The sequence below is a fragment of the Neovison vison genome, chromosome 7 (assembly GCF_020171115.1).
Source record: "Neovison vison isolate M4711 chromosome 7, ASM_NN_V1, whole genome shotgun sequence".
NCBI classification, from domain to species: Eukaryota; Metazoa; Chordata; class Mammalia; order Carnivora; family Mustelidae; genus Neogale; species Neogale vison.
The window spans coordinates 12359747-12376760 of NC_058097.1; the positions used below are offsets into that span (position 1 = coordinate 12359747).

At 51.4% G+C, this 17014-nt stretch overlaps 1 protein-coding gene across 2 annotated transcripts in view; it reads left to right on the forward strand.

Moving 5' to 3' along the window:
• The window catches only part of LOC122911248 (pyruvate dehydrogenase phosphatase regulatory subunit, mitochondrial), a 38048-nt gene that overhangs the window by 6743 nt on the left and 14291 nt on the right, over window positions 1-17014 (forward strand). The window contains exons 2-14 of one of the 2 annotated variants that reach the window (XM_044255741.1): window positions 602-890; window positions 2039-2172; window positions 6332-6413; window positions 6510-6673; window positions 7344-7465; window positions 8687-8804; window positions 9504-9653; window positions 10913-11105; window positions 12202-12326; window positions 14259-14414; window positions 14596-14729; window positions 15085-15233; window positions 15671-15783. In XM_044255741.1, the coding sequence (XP_044111676.1) occupies window positions 667-890; window positions 2039-2172; window positions 6332-6413; window positions 6510-6673; window positions 7344-7465; window positions 8687-8804; window positions 9504-9653; window positions 10913-11105; window positions 12202-12326; window positions 14259-14414; window positions 14596-14729; window positions 15085-15233; window positions 15671-15783 (1864 nt within the window). In that variant the 5' untranslated portion in view covers window positions 602-666. The remainder of the gene's footprint in view (window positions 1-601; window positions 891-2038; window positions 2173-6331; window positions 6414-6509; window positions 6674-7343; window positions 7466-8686; window positions 8805-9503; window positions 9654-10912; window positions 11106-12201; window positions 12327-14258; window positions 14415-14595; window positions 14730-15084; window positions 15234-15670; window positions 15784-17014) is intronic. The other variant, XM_044255742.1, reaches the window with a different exon arrangement.

The window sequence follows — 17014 nt, forward strand, 5'->3', positions numbered from 1 at the left end:
TCTGTATTTTCCTTTGCACTTGGAGTGGAATCCCAGCTCGTCACAATGGCATCCAAGGGCAGTGTGTCCTCGCTTTCTGACTGCCTCTCCAGCCTTGTCGTGGGTCCCCTCCGCTGATCACACTGTGGGCACATTGGCCTCCTTTCTGTGCTGGGACTTCTCAAAGTCTGCCCCGCACCCCACCGGGGCCTTTGCACATGCTTGTGCCTCTGTCCTGAAGATGCAGCCCACCGATTCCTGGTCACCATCAGGTCTCTTTTCCAATGTTCCCTTGTTCCCGTCCGTCCTATTTGGCATATGACTTCAGTTATTCCAGCACGTTGGCTTTGCTCCTTGTTTGATCTGGGTACGGGCCGCCCCTGCCGTGGGCACCCTCACAGACACTCCGACGCCCCCTTGCGCTCTGTGTCTCTAATGAAAGTTGCATAAAGGTGTCGTCATCCCTGCTGTCTCTATAGCTGGCGAAGCATCTGGAACTGTGCAGGGCCTCAGACACTGGCAGAAAGCGTGGCTAGCTGGTCTCTGTCGCCTCCTTTCCCTTTCTCAGTAATCCTGAGCACGGAGTATGGTGGAATGAAATCTGGTTGCTTTTTCCGTCTAGTGTGAATGTCGGGGATCTCCGCCGTAGCCGAGTGAGAGCACACCTCCGAGCTGCCGACAGACGGGATGTTTTTTCGTTTGCTGTCGGCGGTCCGAAGACAAAGGCCCGGCCAAGGATGGCAGAACCGGTCGTCGGGGAGGAGCGGCGCGTCGGCCGCCGAGGCGCATTCTGTCGCCCTGCCCGCCCAGGCGCAGGTGGTCATCTGCGGTGGCGGGATCATGGGCACATCCGTGGCCTATCACCTATCCAAGATGGGGTGGAAGGATATTGTCCTTTTGGAGCAGGGCAGGTAAGGAGCAGACACACACGGCGTGGGGCCGCGTTGCACCCACTGCTTGGGCTCCCCTCGTCCCCTCCCCTCCCCTCCGAGTAACACGGGCCCAGCAGTAGCCAGGCTGACTGGCACTAAGTAGCAGGAGAAGAGCCACAGAAAGGCTCCTGGACGCGGTTGCGCGATGATTATGCCCGTGTTCTTCGGCTCAGAGTGAGCTGTCCGGTTCCAGCACGGCAGGTCTCCTGAGAGGGCGCGCATCATTTCGGGGTCACGGCGCACCTCGCCGTCTTGTCCTCTCCACTGTAGTCCACAGCAACACCAGCCCTGTGGCTCGGGAGCTTCCTCTGTGAGCCGAGCCAGAAGAGGCTGTGCGTCTCTGCTCCTTTCCTTCACGGGGCTCACGCGCTCGAGTGCAGTGGTAAAGGGACAGAACAGTCACGAAGGTCGTGCGGCGTGCCCGTGCGCCTCGGCCCAGGAGGCGCGTTGCAGAGCGGGGTCCCGGTTGGATGTCATGGATCCGGCGGGTGCTGCAGTGGTTAACTGAGGTTCATGCTCTGCTCAGGCTGTTTCACTTTTCCCTGAATGTCCCCTTTCTGTGCTGTTGCCTGCCAGAAAGTGGATGACCTTTACCACGTCTGTTGTATTTATTTCTGAGTAGGCAATACATGTACACGACTCAGAGTGAAAATTGTAAAGGAGTGTACAGGGGAAAATCCGCCCCCCGCTCCCGATTCTAGCTCGAAGTTTCCCTGGCTGGAGGCAAGTTAAGTTCCTTGTGTATCGTTCCAGATGCTCCCTGCGCATATGAGCGCGTCTGTATCAGTCAGCTTGGATGTGTACCTGGGCATTCATTTGTTATTTTTTCCACTTTTGTGTTCAGGTTGGTAGCGCACCTTAAACAGTGTCCCTCCCCTTGCTTTGCTCGTTAGGGTTGTTCCATATTGTGGCAGAAAAACTTTCTCTCGTTCCTTTTCCTGTGCCCGTGTGGAGTATCCCGCCTCAAGGGGATTCCGGGCTGCTCGGTGCCACTGCTGTCGGTGGCTAGGGAGGTGGCCTCCCCCTTCCCAGCTGACGGACGACGCCGTACTGAGGGTCTCTGACCTAGCTGCCGTCACGCGGGGGGAGCGAGTCCACCTGATGGCATTTTTGGATGCGTCCTGCAGGCTGGCTGCTGGCTCCACGAGGTTCTGTGCTGGCATCCTGAGTACCGCCAGGCACCTGACCATCGAGCAGAAGATGGCAGACTATTCCAACAAGCTCTACCACCAGTTGGAGCAAGAAACGGGCATCCAGACAGGTAAGCAGGTAACGTGCCGCCCGCCGGTCAGCCTGCGGCGCAGACTCCGGGGCTCCGGGGCTCCGGGCCGTCTGCGCCCGGCACCGCGTCGGCCCACAGGTTCGGTGGTCAGGACTCGAGTCCCAGGCCGGCGCTGCCGCTCGCCGGGGTCTTTTCCTGGCGCGAGTCTGTCAGCGTGTTGCGCTGTGTCCCGTTTCCCTGCCCGCCGGTGGAGGGGATCCGTCCTGACCCCGGATCCTTTCCAGAGCCTGTCATCCTCAGGATGGGAGCGGCTCCCTGGGCCGTTTGCCGTGACTTCACTCACTGAGGTCTAGCAAGTGGCCACACGTGGCTCCTGAACGAAGCCGCCGAGGACTTGCCCCCGGTTCGGTGCGTGATGGTGACATTGCTCTGAGCCGCGGCACCTGCCCAGTTGCTCTGAAGGCTGTTTCCGACCAAAGAGCTTAAACGTAGGTTACCCCTCACGTGTGTCGTCAAGGGGAAAGACCCCAGGCAGTCGCGAGCTAAGTATGACCGGAGCAAGTAGAAGGGGAGGGCCGAGCCCCGGGACGGCCCCGCGGGGTCACAAGGTAGAGGCGTGTCTGTCCGCGGGTCGTCAGGTGACGGATCGGCCGGAAGCCCCGGGGCTGATGAAACCGTTTGGTGGCCGCGGGAGTTGTGCTGGGGGAGTAGTGGGGTCTAGAGCTGAAAATTCAGGACTCCCGTGTCCGTCAGGGTTGCTCTTCTGAAGACCCGCATAATTCAGATCCCAGATGGTTCCAGGCTGATCCTGGCAAGGTTGGTAGTAGCCTGACGCGCTTGCCCGCTGAGGTGGCCCTGGCGGGGGTCGCAGTGTAAGCACCGCGGATGGTCTCCTTTGCTGCCCGTTCAGCGCTTATGTGACCCGCGACACGGCTGTCGTTGGGAAGGTGAGAGTTGACGTACTCAAAGTTTTGACGACAGGCTGAGGTTTTCTGGCATTTCCCTTTCACAGGATTCCCACTCTGGCGAAGCGTCGCCTCGCGTGTAAATCCTGGATCAAGACTGAATGTCTGGGAACTGGGAGCGGGTGGCTGTGTTCGTGCAGAGGGGAGATGCCAGGAGAGGAGCTGGAGGAGGGGAGGGAAGAGGCCGTGGCCCTCTGCCCAGTGGATGAGCCTGGTGTGTCCCCCCCCCCCCCAGGGTCCTCAGTCTTGGCCAGGCTTCCTCTGGAGCGGCGCGGACTCTGAGTGAAGATAGTAAAAGGCGTCCCCGCTCCTCACCACCTCTGCTTTTGTCACGGAGGATGGCTGCTGCGTGCCGGACAGGCGGGAGCGGGTCCTTTTGGTTGGATTTAATTTGGGGGCAACGGGTACTTGAATCGGGTGGGAGCAGAGTTGGAGTCAGGAGAGGGTCTGCCTCGGGGGCCCCGAGCCGGAACTGCCGACTTGCGGTCCCGGGTTCGGTTCCTCGTGCTTTGCCGAGCCCTGCATCGCTTACCTGCTTGGATGCGAGAGGAACCCGGGCCGTAGGCCTCTTGTCTGTAAGGGAAGTTCATCTCACTTGAGTTCTGGGTCACTTCCTGGAACCGCATTTTGGGCCTGGTGTCTCCCTGATGCTTTGCAGGGCAGCAAGGAAATCAGGCCGGGGAGGGTCCAGGGGTCATGCTAGTCTGTCACCCCCATTGCGGTTCAGCCGTGGTGCAGCGGAAAGGGGACGTGGGGTCCCCAATGGAGAATTCCGTTTCCCGGCAGGATGTGCAGGGGTCAGTCGGGGGACTGGTTTTGAGCCATTAAATGAAGACACGTGACCTGTGTACAAGCTGGATTTCCGGATATTACACGCTAATCCTCAGAGAGTGCATTTACGTGAGGGGTGTCTTTGCTCCTTTACTAATCTGACACGTCACTACTTCAGATGAGGTGGTCCATGCAGATCTTGTGTCTCCAAAGTTTCCTTTACCTTTTGTTGGTGTTTATCAGTTCATCATATGCTCTTCGTACCATCTTTTGTACCGGGAATTGTTTGATACATGTTCATTTTTTGTTTCATTAAATGCAAAAATATTTTTAATAATCATTAAAGCATATTATGGAGAGCTCTGTGAGGCAGCTCATGTGAACAAGTGCTTTGAGGCACCTGGGAGGCTCAGTCTGTTAAGCATCTACCTTCAGTTCAGGGCATGGTTCTGGGGTCCTGGGATCGAGCTCTAGCTTGTGCTCCCTGCTCAGCGGGAAGCCGGCTTTGCCCTTTGCCTCTCTCTCCCACTCATGCTTGCATGAGCGCTCTCTCACTCTTTCTCTCATAAATGAATAAAATCTAAAAAAAAAAAAACCAGTCTGCCTTTCATAACTGCAGAGGAGGGTGCCCCAGTATGCGCCGTTGGTTTGTCCACTTCCCATTACCTGATGTTCATAGTATCCTTTTTTGGTTGTTGGAGTGATGCAGTACAGATCCCTGTAGTTTGCATTTGTTTTCTCTTGCTGTTACTAAAAGACAGAGTTCTAGAAGATTGATGATTTGAGCAAAAAGCGTTCGTATTTTCAACTCTGATAGGTATGGCCAGATCTGTCCCTGAAAGAGCTACCCGTCACCAGCAGGTGTGAGCGCGCTTACTGCCTCAGCGTCTCCTCAGTACTACATATGGTGTTTCCATTCTACTTTCTTGTTAACTAATCTCTCTGCCCAACGTGAGGCTTGAACTCATGACCCTGAGAGCAAAAGTCGCGTGCTCTATCAGCTGAGCCGGCCAGGTGCCCCATGGTGGGTATTATTTTCATTTTTACTAATATGAGAGATGGAAAAAGTTATCAGATTCCAGTTTGCATCTTTACCACTTAAATATTATCTCTTAGGTCTATTGGCCATTTGTATTTCTTCTCTGACTTGTTTTTTAACCCACTGAGCCACCCAGGCGCCCCTCTGACTTGTTCTTTAATATCAGATATCTGTCTTCTCTTACCAAACCTGAGAAGTTCTATGTTATGGCTTCAAACCTGGGATAAAGCACGTTTTATGTCAGGAAGCTCTAGACCAAATTTTAAAAGTCCTCTGTGGGAAGACAGTGGACAGGGAGGCTTGTGAAGCAGTGACAGACTGTGTGGCCGGTGGTTCTGTGGGGAAGAGTGCAGTTTGGCCTCATGCATGTGCTGTGATGTGCAGCTTTGTGCACAGTGGCCCTGTCCTCCCGGGGGACTGTTTGCTAGGGAGTGGGAAGTGACTGCTAAAGCCTTGTCTGCAGGTGAGACTCCGTGTGATCAGCCCCCTCACTGGCCATGATCACCGCACTGGCCCGGTCTGTCTGCAGTTTTTAAAAACCAGTCTCTGAAATTTAATCTCCGAACTGAGACGTTCTTGTCGTGTCAGGGAAGGGCATATTTACCTGATGATTTCAAAAGAGACGAGAAACATATTTAAGAGATCCTCCTGTGCTGTCTTTTAAAAAGATTGCCTGATTGATTTAGCTTTTTCATCATCAGAACTGAGAGTGAAGTACGTTAGGGAGCTTGTCACTGACCCAAGCGCGATCAAGGTTGTGTCGGGTATGCTGACTGCGAAGAGCAGGAATTGACTCCGGCCAACTTGGACAGAAGGGAGTTTGTCGGAAGGCCATGGGAGCCGGTCGAGTTGGCGGAAGGCTGCCAGCTGGAGGAGGGAGCATAGGGGGAACCCAGTGCAGGCAGCCCCTCAGCTGAAACAGGGCCCGTCTGGCCAGGATGCTGCTGCACCTGAGATGACCGGCCTCCAGCAGTCACCCGCTTGCTCCAGACCCAGTATGCCACCCAGGAGGGTCTGTCTGGTGGGCTGACTGCGGCCACAGGCCCGCTGGCTGTGCTGCAGTGAGAGAGGGAGGGCCCAGCCCGTGGGCACCGGTGTTGTGAGTGGCCTGCATCGGGGTCACACTCCCACCAAAACCCACAGGGAAAAGGCTAAAAAGACTGAAGAAGGAGATGGGTTCTGGGGTACATTCCCTTTCAAAAAGCTCTGTGGCAACAGTATCTCTCATTTTTATTTTACGAGTGATTATTGAAGATGTACATGAAAATCCAATTCGATCCTCCCAAAACCCTAGCCGAGGATGTCTGGGTGGTGGTGGTGCCAGGACCCCTCACTGGTCTTCGAACTTACAGTCTAGGGGGCTTGCCCCTCTGACCCCTACGGGAGGCCTGGGCTGCTCAGTCTGGGCTGGTTTTCCTTACAGGTTACATAAGGACAGGCTCGGTCTTTCTGGCCCAAACTCAGGACCGGCTGATCTCCCTGAAGCGCATCAACTCAAGGCTGAAGTACGTATGAGGCTAGAAGCCTGTCCTGATGCTCCTGTCAGACTGACCTCTGCCAGAGGGCCATGCATATCATTGTCCCCTTGTGTTCTGCGGCAGTGTCATAGGCATCCCTTCTGAGATCATCTCTCCCAAGAAGGTCGCCGAACTTCACCCTCTCCTCAACGTGCACGACCTGGTGGGGGCCATGCATGTTCCCGAGGACGCCGTGGTGTCCTCTGCTGACGTGGCTCTTGCCCTGGCCAGTGCTGCCTCCCAGAATGGTAAGCGGGTTCCTGGGTGAGGAAGGAAGAGGTTACATAAGAAGGTGTCTCACAACTGGCAGTGACACCAGTTCAGTTTCCGTTTCTGAGCATTGCCTCTTCGAGTGTTTGTTTGAATGTACTATCTGTTAATAAATGTTTCCTCAGGGCCATATTTTTCTTAATAAAGTTCTAAGGAACTACTTTTAGTACTGATCAGTGCACTTCAGGCTTATGGGACTCCCCCCACCCCCAAGAACATGAGAAGCTCCAAGGTCAAAAGACACAAGTGGACTAAATCCACAGCTGGTTATGTCCTGGGGTTGGAATGAACGAGGGGAAGACTAACCACTGTCTACGGTGTTCTCTTTGGATGAACTGATTCACGGTGTGGGTGCATTAGGATTTAAGGTGCTTTATTTGAACTTTTTCTCCCCTACCCCTTTTATGATTCCTGGAATGGAGTTGTGTGCTAACGTTGCCCGCTGTTTTAAGTCTTGGAAAAGGCCCACTGATACAGTCTCAGGATGTGATTCCTGGGAGGTTTTTGTTGTTGTTGTTGTTGTTGTTTTTTAAATAAATCACTGACCTGGCTTTTTCAGTGTTTCTCAGGGGTTGAGAATCTGCTTCAGAGACCTTAATTCTGGGCCATTAGAGAATGGATGCATCAACTTTCTTTACCTTGGAACAGGTGTCCAGATCTATGACCGGACCAGTGTTCTTCACGTAATGGTCAAGAAAGGTCAAGTTACTGGTGTGGAGACAGATAAAGGACAGATCGAGTGCCAGTATTTTGTCAACTGTGCTGGTCAGGTAGGTGAGCAACCATACTGGGTCACTGATTTTCTCACTTCACTGTTACCTCTGGGATTTTAGGTATGGAGATGTAAGGTTAATGCAGTGATGAACTCAGCAGTCCTCAGGGATTACCTGTTCCTTGTTTGGACTAGAAACCTCAGAATTCTTTTATTCTTTTTTTTCTTTTTTTTTTTTAGATTTTATTTATTTATTTGACAGAGAGATCACATGTAGGCAGAGAGGCAGGCAGAGAGAGAAGAGGAAGCAGGCCCCCTGATGAGCAGAAAGCCTGATAGAGGGCTCGATCCCAGGACCCTGAGATCATGACCTGAGCCAAAGGCAGAGGCTTTAGCCCACTGAGCCACCCAGCCACCCCAGAATTCTTTTTTTTTTTTTTTTTAATATTTTTATTTTTATTTATTTGACAGACAGAGATCACAAGTAGGTAGACAGGCAGGCAGAGAGAGGGGAGGGGGAGAAGCAGGCTCCCTGCCGAGCAGAGCAGCTGATGCGGGGCTTGATCCCAGGACCCTGGGATCATGACCTGAACAGAAGGCAGAGGCTTTAACCCACTGAGCCACCCAGGCGCCCCCAAAATTCTTTTATTCTAAATCAGAGGCCTCCAGCCAGTCCTCAGAGAGGAGCACCAGTGGTGACCTTTTCCTCCCGCCACCCTGGGTTAATCGGTGCCAGGAAGTCTGCGAAATGGTCGGGCATTGACAGAAATCCTTGGCGTTGGGTCTCCTTTGGTGTTTCATTTCATCCTGCCACCTAGCAAATAAAGCACAGGGCTATTTTTTGTGTCGGGAGTGTGGATTCGGTTCAGAACACTAAGCTGCTTCTACTTTTAAGGCAGATTGGTTTCTTGCCTTCCACTCTACAATCTTCAGAGGACCTGGGGTGCTTTTTGCCTTGTGAACATCACATATGACGGTATCTGGGATTTGTAGGTATCGGGCGTTTTGTTACAAGGGCATCACTTGCCCCCCAATGAGCTCCTTTTACGAGTTGCTAAATCTCTCGTTCTTTGGTCTAAAAATAATTGTTATGGTTTAAAAAGGACCGTGTTGCTCCCCGCCCACATAACTAAAGCAGGCTGCACCTTAGCTTCCCACACCTGACCTTGGGGCAAGCGCACACACAGGCCACTTGAAATTAAGCTCTGGCAAGCGGCTGAACATGCTCATTTGTCTTTCTTTCCTCTTCCCACCCACAAATCAATCTGTCCGTTTGTAGTGGGCATACGAGCTGGGTCTGTCCAACGAGGAGCCGGTTAGTATCCCGTTACATGCCTGCGAACACTTCTACCTTCTGACTCGCCCCTTGGAGACCCCTCTGCAGAGCAACACACCAAGTGAGGACTTACACTTTGTTTTTAATCTTGTTTCCTTGCCACTGTCCTGTCCTCTGAAAAGGAAGACTTTCTCCTCAGATAGTGCTCGGAAGAGCCTCGTCTCTTCTGGAGCGTGTTACGGGGAAGCCGACCCAGTTCTACCTTTTCTCTAAGGACTTTTTCTGAAAGGATGGACAAAATGGGCATTCCACCGAAGCAGTTTTTTGGTTGGTTCATTTTGTAAGCTGATTGCAGCCCCACACAGAGGTCCAGGCCGAGAATATTTGCGATGTAACCTGGAGTTTTTGACAGGAATGGCGTACACTGTAGAGGGCTTCTAGGTGAGCTCCAGTCCGGTTGCTCCATGGTCCCGAGTGCCGCAGGAGAGGGCTTGACATCATCTGGAAGGTCTTGACACTGACAATGGGCTTGCGGTCCCCCTATTCTGCTAGGCTTTCCTGCAGCACTGCGGCAGTGCCGTAGTTTGGTTGCGAGCCCGGGTCAGAGCTTTTGGGTAACTGATCAGAGAAGCGGTGTCCCCTGTGACTCTGAGAGGGGCAGGTCCTCCCCCGTGACCTCGAAAGGTCTGCATTCCCTGGATGCTCTTTGGCTAATAAAGCTAATAATGGGTGTCTGGGTCCTGCTTTTTCTGTGCATTTAGAGAGCTGGCCTACCTCTAAACCTTCTATCCCCCACTCCCTTGTTGTTTCTCTTCCTCAGCTATTGTGGATGCTGACGGAAGGATTTATATCCGGAACTGGCAGGGTGGCATCTTGTCTGGGGGCTTTGAGAAGAACCCGAAGCCCATCTTCACTGAGGGCAAGAACCAGCTGGAGATTCAGAATCTGCAGGAAGACTGGGATCACTTTGGTGTGCAAACTAGGGGATAACTGTAATGCCCCGTGTTGTCTAAGATGCTGTCTTTCTGAAAGCATTTTCAAGAAGAGTTCATTCTTCGATCTTTGTAACAGCCCCATGAGGTGTTCACAGAGGGTAGCCTACGGAGTTTGCCTGGTCTAAGGCTGTGGTTACAGGGTAGCAGATTCTGGGGACAACGATCTTAGTTAAGGGACTTCTGGCCTATTACTATACCTAAAACAACTGCTAAAATTCTAGGCTAGGAGGAAACCTTTTTGTAGGCAGCTTGGAAAATTAAATTTTTAGAAAGCAGAATCTTTTTGTTAATGTAGTCTTTTAGACTTTTTTTTTTTAAAGATTTTATTTATTTATTTGACAGAGACACAGCGAGAGAGGGAACACAAGCAGGGGGAGTGGGAGAGGGAAAAGCAGGCTTCCCTCTGAGCAGGGAGCCCAATTCAGGACTCGATCCCAGGACCCTCAGATCATGACCTGAGCCAAAGGCAGACGAGTAATGACTGAGCCACCCAGGTGTCCCTTTTAGCTGGTTTTTGTTTTTATTGAGGAAGAATTGACCTATGATACTGTATTAGTGTCAGGTGTATATCACAGTTATTCAGTATTTATATGCCCCTTGATTTTGTAATTTTTTTATTTCCTTACTAAAAAGAAATACAGATAGTTAATACAGTCCTGTGGCCCAGATTCCAAAGATATGGTGTATAGTGTAGAGTTTCCCCTCCCACCCTTAATAGACTTTTTTTTTAAATAAACTTTTTATTATGGGAGATTTCAGACTTTTAAAAGTGTAGAGAATAGTATAGAGAACCCTCTGTGTACCCACCAGCCAGCTTCTGTCTGGTTTCATCTGTTGCCACTGTCCCCCCGGAGTAATTCCCAGATGCCGGGCTGACTTTCCAACAGGCTGGTGACCTGTCTTTTGTAGCTGTTCCAGTTTGGGAAATCCTTGCTTTTCCCCAACTACCAGTCCCTTGGCGATCTTACTTGTCCTTCTGTGTGCTGTGTGCCCTTCCACAACTCCTCGCCTTTCTAAAGAGTGTCTTTTTTCTCTGTCTTTATGCCAAGCACTTCGTAGGTTTGTCCCTTAACTCCAGCATGGTTTCTGCTTTCTGACTCGGGCCATTTGGCTCTTCAGAGAAAGCCTCCTTCAGGAGGTTCTCTGTGATACGAGGGAGTCGGGAAGCAGGAGTTGGAAGGTTTTGAATCCCCTAAAGCTGAGGACTGTGTTTGGGTTTGTTTTCACGGTTCAGAGCCCCTGCTGAGTTCCCTCCTGCGTCGCATGCCCGACCTGGAGACCCTGGAGATCCTGAAGTTGGTGAACTGCCCCGAGACCTTCACCCCGGATATGAGGTGCATCATGGGCGAGTCTCCTTCGGTGAGGGGCTACTTCGTCCTGGCGGGAATGAACTCTGCCGGCCTTTCGTTCGGTGGAGGGGCTGGGAGGTAAGTCTTCCTTGCTCTGCCCCCGTTTGCCAGGCGCTTCCTACAGTCACGTGTTGCTCCTGTGGCGCGTCACGGGGGTGGACAGTGTGGCATGTTAACCGTCAGGAGGTAGCCGTGATCGGAGTGTTGTGCCCTGAGGTCATCACTGTGGCATATTCCGGAAGTGTCACTGTGCATAGTGGTCGCGAACTCTTTGGAATTAGTCTTGGAGCCTGTGAGATGTACTTTTGGGCTCCTGCAGTGGTTACAAATGTTGATCCTTTGAGTGCATTTGAGTTTGGAAACCGTAAGTGCTGTGAGACAGAGGATCATGCTGAGTAATACAAGTCTTTTGAAAAGATTACATACTAATTAAAAGCAGCCAGTCAGAAAGGACAAACACTGTGTGGTGGAACTTCTCTGAGCTCCTTGGAGTGCCGGGGCGGCTGGCAGGCTGGGGCAGCGGAGCGGGGGGCTGCGGGCTGCGCGGAGGGAGTTTCGGTTTGGGAAGTTGAAGAGGTCGGGAGGTGTGGCGGCGGCGGCCACCCGGCACTGTCAAAGAACGGACTGCCCCTGAGCCTCACACAGGAAGACGATTAAGGTGTTCAATTTTATGTTCTGTTTTGTTCTATGTTCTTTTATGTTCTGTGTATTTTAGCACAATTAAATTTCTGAATTTTTTTATTGATCTGAATTTTTTATTGATGAGGCCATTTTTCTTGAGTGACTTGTAGAACGGCTCTGAAAACAGGGAAGGGGAGTTACCCAAAGTGTTTGGAGCTGAGATATGGTCAGATAGCTGTATAACCTCCAAGGGTTTTCCAGGAAAAATCCACTGGATGGATAAATTAGAGTACATCTCTATGTTCGTCTTTTTTCACAGATGTGGCTTGTCTTATAGCACTTTCTAGGGAATCTTACTAGAGTTAAAATTCTCACAGTGGTTTTGAGAGCAGTAGATGGATCACATTTGTTTGTTCAGAAAAGTTAAGGGATTTGCCCACAATTTCTCAACCGGTCTGTGACAAGACGGGCTGTTTCTGTTGGCTGTTGCTTCCTCGTACAGTTAGGAGAGTGTCCCATGGGAGGTATAGCAACTTCCCCCACGTCTAAACAGGTACCTCGCTGAATGGATGGTGCACGGTTCCCCATCAGAAAACATCTGGGAGCTGGACTTGAAGCGTTTCGGAGCCCTCCAGAGCAGCCGCACCTTTCTGCGTCACCGGGTCATGGAAGTCATGCGTGAGTGGAGCTTGGTCCCGGCGGTGCCTTGTTGAAGGTGTCTGCCCTGGGGCCTGCTTGATCATTCTGAGGGGCAGCTGTTTAATAACTTCTGATGTCTGGTTGAGGCATTAGGCCCTGGGTGATATTTACAGAACCTTCTCTTTAGTATATTGTCTTTTATTTACCTCTGGGAATAGGAAAGAATAGGGCTTCCATGCGGATTCCTAGCATCATCTGCTTTCCACAGCGCCTGCCAAGCGCCCATGCCAGGTGAATGCTCTCGCTCCCTCCTTGATCTTTGAGACCATGATTTGGTCAGGCAGAGAATTTGCCACATTATTCTCAAAGCTTCAGGCTTCTCTGAGTGATTTTTGTCATTAACTGTTACATGCTAGCAAGATAGGAGACCACTTCTCATGTAAACATAAAACATATGCTTCTGTTCTCCTTGGTCTTCCCTCCAGCTTTGAAGGCCTCTTCGTTTTAACTTGTTACTGTACCTTGTCTCTGATTTATTTTCCAGTAAACCCTCAGAGTCAGCTTTTGTATCAGAAACTGAACCAAATCAGACTGTCATTTCACTGTCCTATACTGAGGAACTATTATTCTGAGAGTTTGCCAAAATATTCCTAAATATTTGGGGCATATTTATACTCACAGCCAAGTTTCTGCACTGGCTCTGAGCACCAGCTTTTGTATCAGAAACTGAACCAAATCAGACTGTCATTTCACTGTCCTATACTGAGGAACTATTATCCTGAGAGTTTGCCAAAATATTCCTAAATATTTGGGGCATATTTATACTCACAGCCAAGTTTCTGCACTGGCTCTGAGCACCAGTCTTGATTAACAGTGAATTGTTGATTAAGTAGTGGTGGGGGTCGGGGGCCCATTCACGATGAGGCCTTTGGTTAAGCATTAGCATCTATGTGCTCACTTCTGGCCTGTGGCAGAGAACTGTCTGTGGGAGACAGAGGGCCTGGCAGCAGTGTGGGTGGCCACTAAGATTCTTTAATTTTAGCAGAGATTTTGGTTAAAATGATGAACTGCCTTAATAAGTCCTGATTTTCCCAGCCGTAGTTTCTTTAGAACCTGTGCAAATTGTAATGGAGCTTTAGTTTCTCCTTGATGACGTGACACTTCTGGTGGCCACCTCCGATTCTCACATGACAGGAATCGCAGGCACAATAGAAAGTGGGGAAGCTAAGTAGGACCTTAAATGTGAGAGGGGACTGAAACATCGTCACAAGTTAAGGCAACCATCGTGGGTCCCTTCTCTGCATTTCTCAGCCTCCTCTGCAGCCCGCTGTCCCTCTTGTGTGGCATGCCACGAGGTCAGGTTTTCTCTGTGCTAGGACTCGAGCTCCCACTCTTGCTGGCTGTTTTCACATCTTGCTGTCGGAGATTAGACACTAGGAGACCTGAATTCTGACCTTGGCTTTGTTATGTGACTCTGTCACTGGGCCAGGGCTCTGCAACCCGTCCTATACCCACGGCCACCAAATCAGGGTATACTCTGTGCCCTTTCACTTCGAAAGCGGGTCAGATGTTAGAGAGAGGTGTCTGTAGCAGTTCTGAGGCCTCAGCGACTCTGGCCCCATAAAGACGCACACGCCGTGTGTTCACACATTGTTGCCTGCTGTGTGCTGTGGCGGTGCAGCCTTCCTCTCTGCTGGGGAAATCGGACCTTCCTCCCATCGACTCTGCCTGCGGACTCGAACCTGGAGGGTTCTGCGGCTCACAGCTGTGTAACCGTGAGGGAGGAGCACGGCTTCTGCAGCATTCCTCTTTCTTTGGGAGCTGGCCTGTCGCGCTGGGCACTGGTCCATATTAGGCCCTGTTAGCCCGCAGAGCGTGCTCTTGTGCATAGGAGCAAGTCCTGAACCTCGTGGATGCTGTGTTCTCCGCCCTGTGGTTTGGGCTGGCAGAGACTGTCCTTATCTGTTCCAGCTCTGCTGTACGATCTGAAGGTTCCCCGTTGGGACTTCCAGACCGGGAGGCAGTTACGCACCTCCCCTCTCTATGACCGGCTGGACGCACAAGGAGCCAGGTGGATGGAGAAACATGGATTTGAGAGGCCCAAGTACTTTGTGCCACCGGACAAGGGTAAGAAGGCCTGTTTTCATTTTTGTTCCTTTTTGTCCTGAGGGCCAATAAAACCCATTTAAAATGCATTACAGCTAGAACATGCTCCTAGAGGAGTAAACAAAATCTGTCACGCTCTACTAAGCTCCACACAATATAAATCTCCTTTTCTCTTTTTCTTTTGTTGTTTTCTGGTCCACAGACCTCCTGGCATTGGAGCAGAGCAAGACGTTCTATAAGCCAGACTGGTTTGAAATTGTGGAGTCCGAGGTCAAGTGCTGTAAGGAAGCTGTGTGCGTCATTGACATGTCTTCTTTCACAAAGTTTGAAATAACAGTAAGTGCTTGGGAACCAAAAGAAGAGATTAGGAACCTTTGCGTATTCGTTGAATGCCCCGTTTTTCATCTGTCACTTTAAAACTGCTTCTCTAAGAACTCTGGTATATCTTAGTGTTTTAGCTGTATTATAGCATTTCTCTAAATTCTGAGCTGTTTCTGGGTTGTAATCCGCTCGCCGAGGCCCACTTACCGGCGGAATCGAGCTAGCTTTCTGTGGAGCTTCTGGCCGGTGGAGTAAAACCGCAGGCACCGTTGCTGGGGGATGATGAGGGGAATCTCCTCAGCAGGTCCCAGTGTCACCTGGCCACAGGCTGTCGTGCTCACGCTCTCTGCTTTGTTCCCTAACCCGGCAGTCCACCGGGGACCAGGCCCTGGAAGTCCTTCAGTACCTCTTCTCCAACGACTTGGACGTGCCTGTGGGCCACATCGTGCACACCGGCATGCTCAACCAGGGCGGGGGCTATGAGAACGACTGCAGTGTCGCACGCCTGAGCAAGCGCAGGTGAGACCCACGTCCCCCACCGCCCCCCACGGCCCCCCGACTCCATGTGGGGAGCCGAGCGCCCAGCCCTGGGCTCCAGGAAACCAGCTTACACCCAGGACACAGAGATTTTAGACATTCCTGGCCTGGTCACTGGCAGTGCAGTACAGACAGAAATCACAAGGGAAGGAGAAGAAACCCCCAGATTAATAAAATTCTCTGTGAACAGAGGAGTCACCCTAGGGGCAGAGATGGTCGCTTACCATAGTCTGTCTTGTATGCTGTCTTGGCACTGACAGGAAGCCCGGGTCTTGTTTTGTGCTTACTCGTTAGATCCTGGGCTTGGGCACTGCTGGCCCTCTCTTCTGCTCATGGGTTGCTTTGAAATGAGTTAACCTGCCTGCTTCCTGAGCCTTTCTCAGCTGCCTGGCTTTGATTACTCTCTGTCTCCCTCTCAGTTTCTTCATGATTTCCCCCACCGACCAGCAGGTCCACTGTTGGGCCTGGCTTAAGAAGCATATGCCGGAAGACAGCAACCTGCTTCTGGAGGACGTCACCTGGAAATACACCGGTAGGCGGTCCCTCTGGGGTCAGCTGCGCAGGGAAAGGCCAGCCTGTCCAGATGTGTCTTCTCCATTTGCCTTCTTTCTATTTGACATTCAGAAATGGGGATCAGAGTCAGAGGCGTGCAGGAGGCTCTCTGGGCGCACAGCGTCGCTCTCTGATACCCAGGTTTTTGTCAGTGCGGTGTGCGCTGAGTTGTGCTTTAGTTGTGGTTTGTTTTGTTTGCTGCTGTATCCCTACAGCCAGCATGGAGGAGTGCAGATATTGCCTAAATGAATGAGTAAATCATTTGAATAGTATTTTTTTTAAAGATTTTATTTATTTATTTGACAGAGAGTGAGAGAGGGAACACAAGCAGGGGGAGTGGAAGAGGGAGAAGCAGGCTTCCTGCTGAGCAGGGATCCCAGCGTGGGGCTCATTTGCAGGACCCTGGGATCATGTCCTCAGCCAAAGGCAGATGCTTAACAACTGAGCCACCAGGGACCCCAATAGTTTTTTTTGTTGTTGTTTTTTTTTTAAAGATTTTATTTATTTATTTGACAGAGAGAGATCACAAGTAGGCAGAGAGTCAGGCAGAGAGAGAGGAAGGGAAGCAGGCTCCCCACCAAGCAGAGTCCGATGCGGGGCTCAATCCCAGGACCCTGAGATCATGACCTGAGCCGAAGGCGTGGCTTAACCCACTGAGCCACCCAGACCCCCCCCTTTTTTTTTTAAAGATTCTCTGTATCTGTTTGACAGGGTGCCTGGGTGGCACAGTCGGTTGGGCATCTGACTTGATTCCGTCTCAAGTCATGATCTCAGGGTTGTAAGATCAAGCCCTACGTGAGGCTCATTGTGGAGTCTGCTTGAGATTCTCTCTCTCCCTCTGCCCCTCCTCCCCATCATGTGCTCGCACTCTCTCTAAAAGAGATAAATTTTCCTTTAAAAGATTTATCAGGGGCACCTGGGTGGCTTAGTCATTAAGCGTCTGCCTTCTGCTCAGGTCATGATCCCAGGGTCCTGGGATCAAGCCCCACATCAGGCTTCCTGCTCAGCGAGAAGCCTGCTTCTCCCTCTCCCACTCCCCCTGCTTGTGCTTCCCTCTCTCACTGTGTCTCTCTCTGTCAAATAAATCAATTTTTTAAGAAAAGATTTTATTTATTTATCAGCAGAGTCCATGCTGAGCGCTGAGCTCAACATGGGACCTGATCCCATGACCCTGAGATTGTTACCTGAGATAAAATCAAGAGTCGGATGCC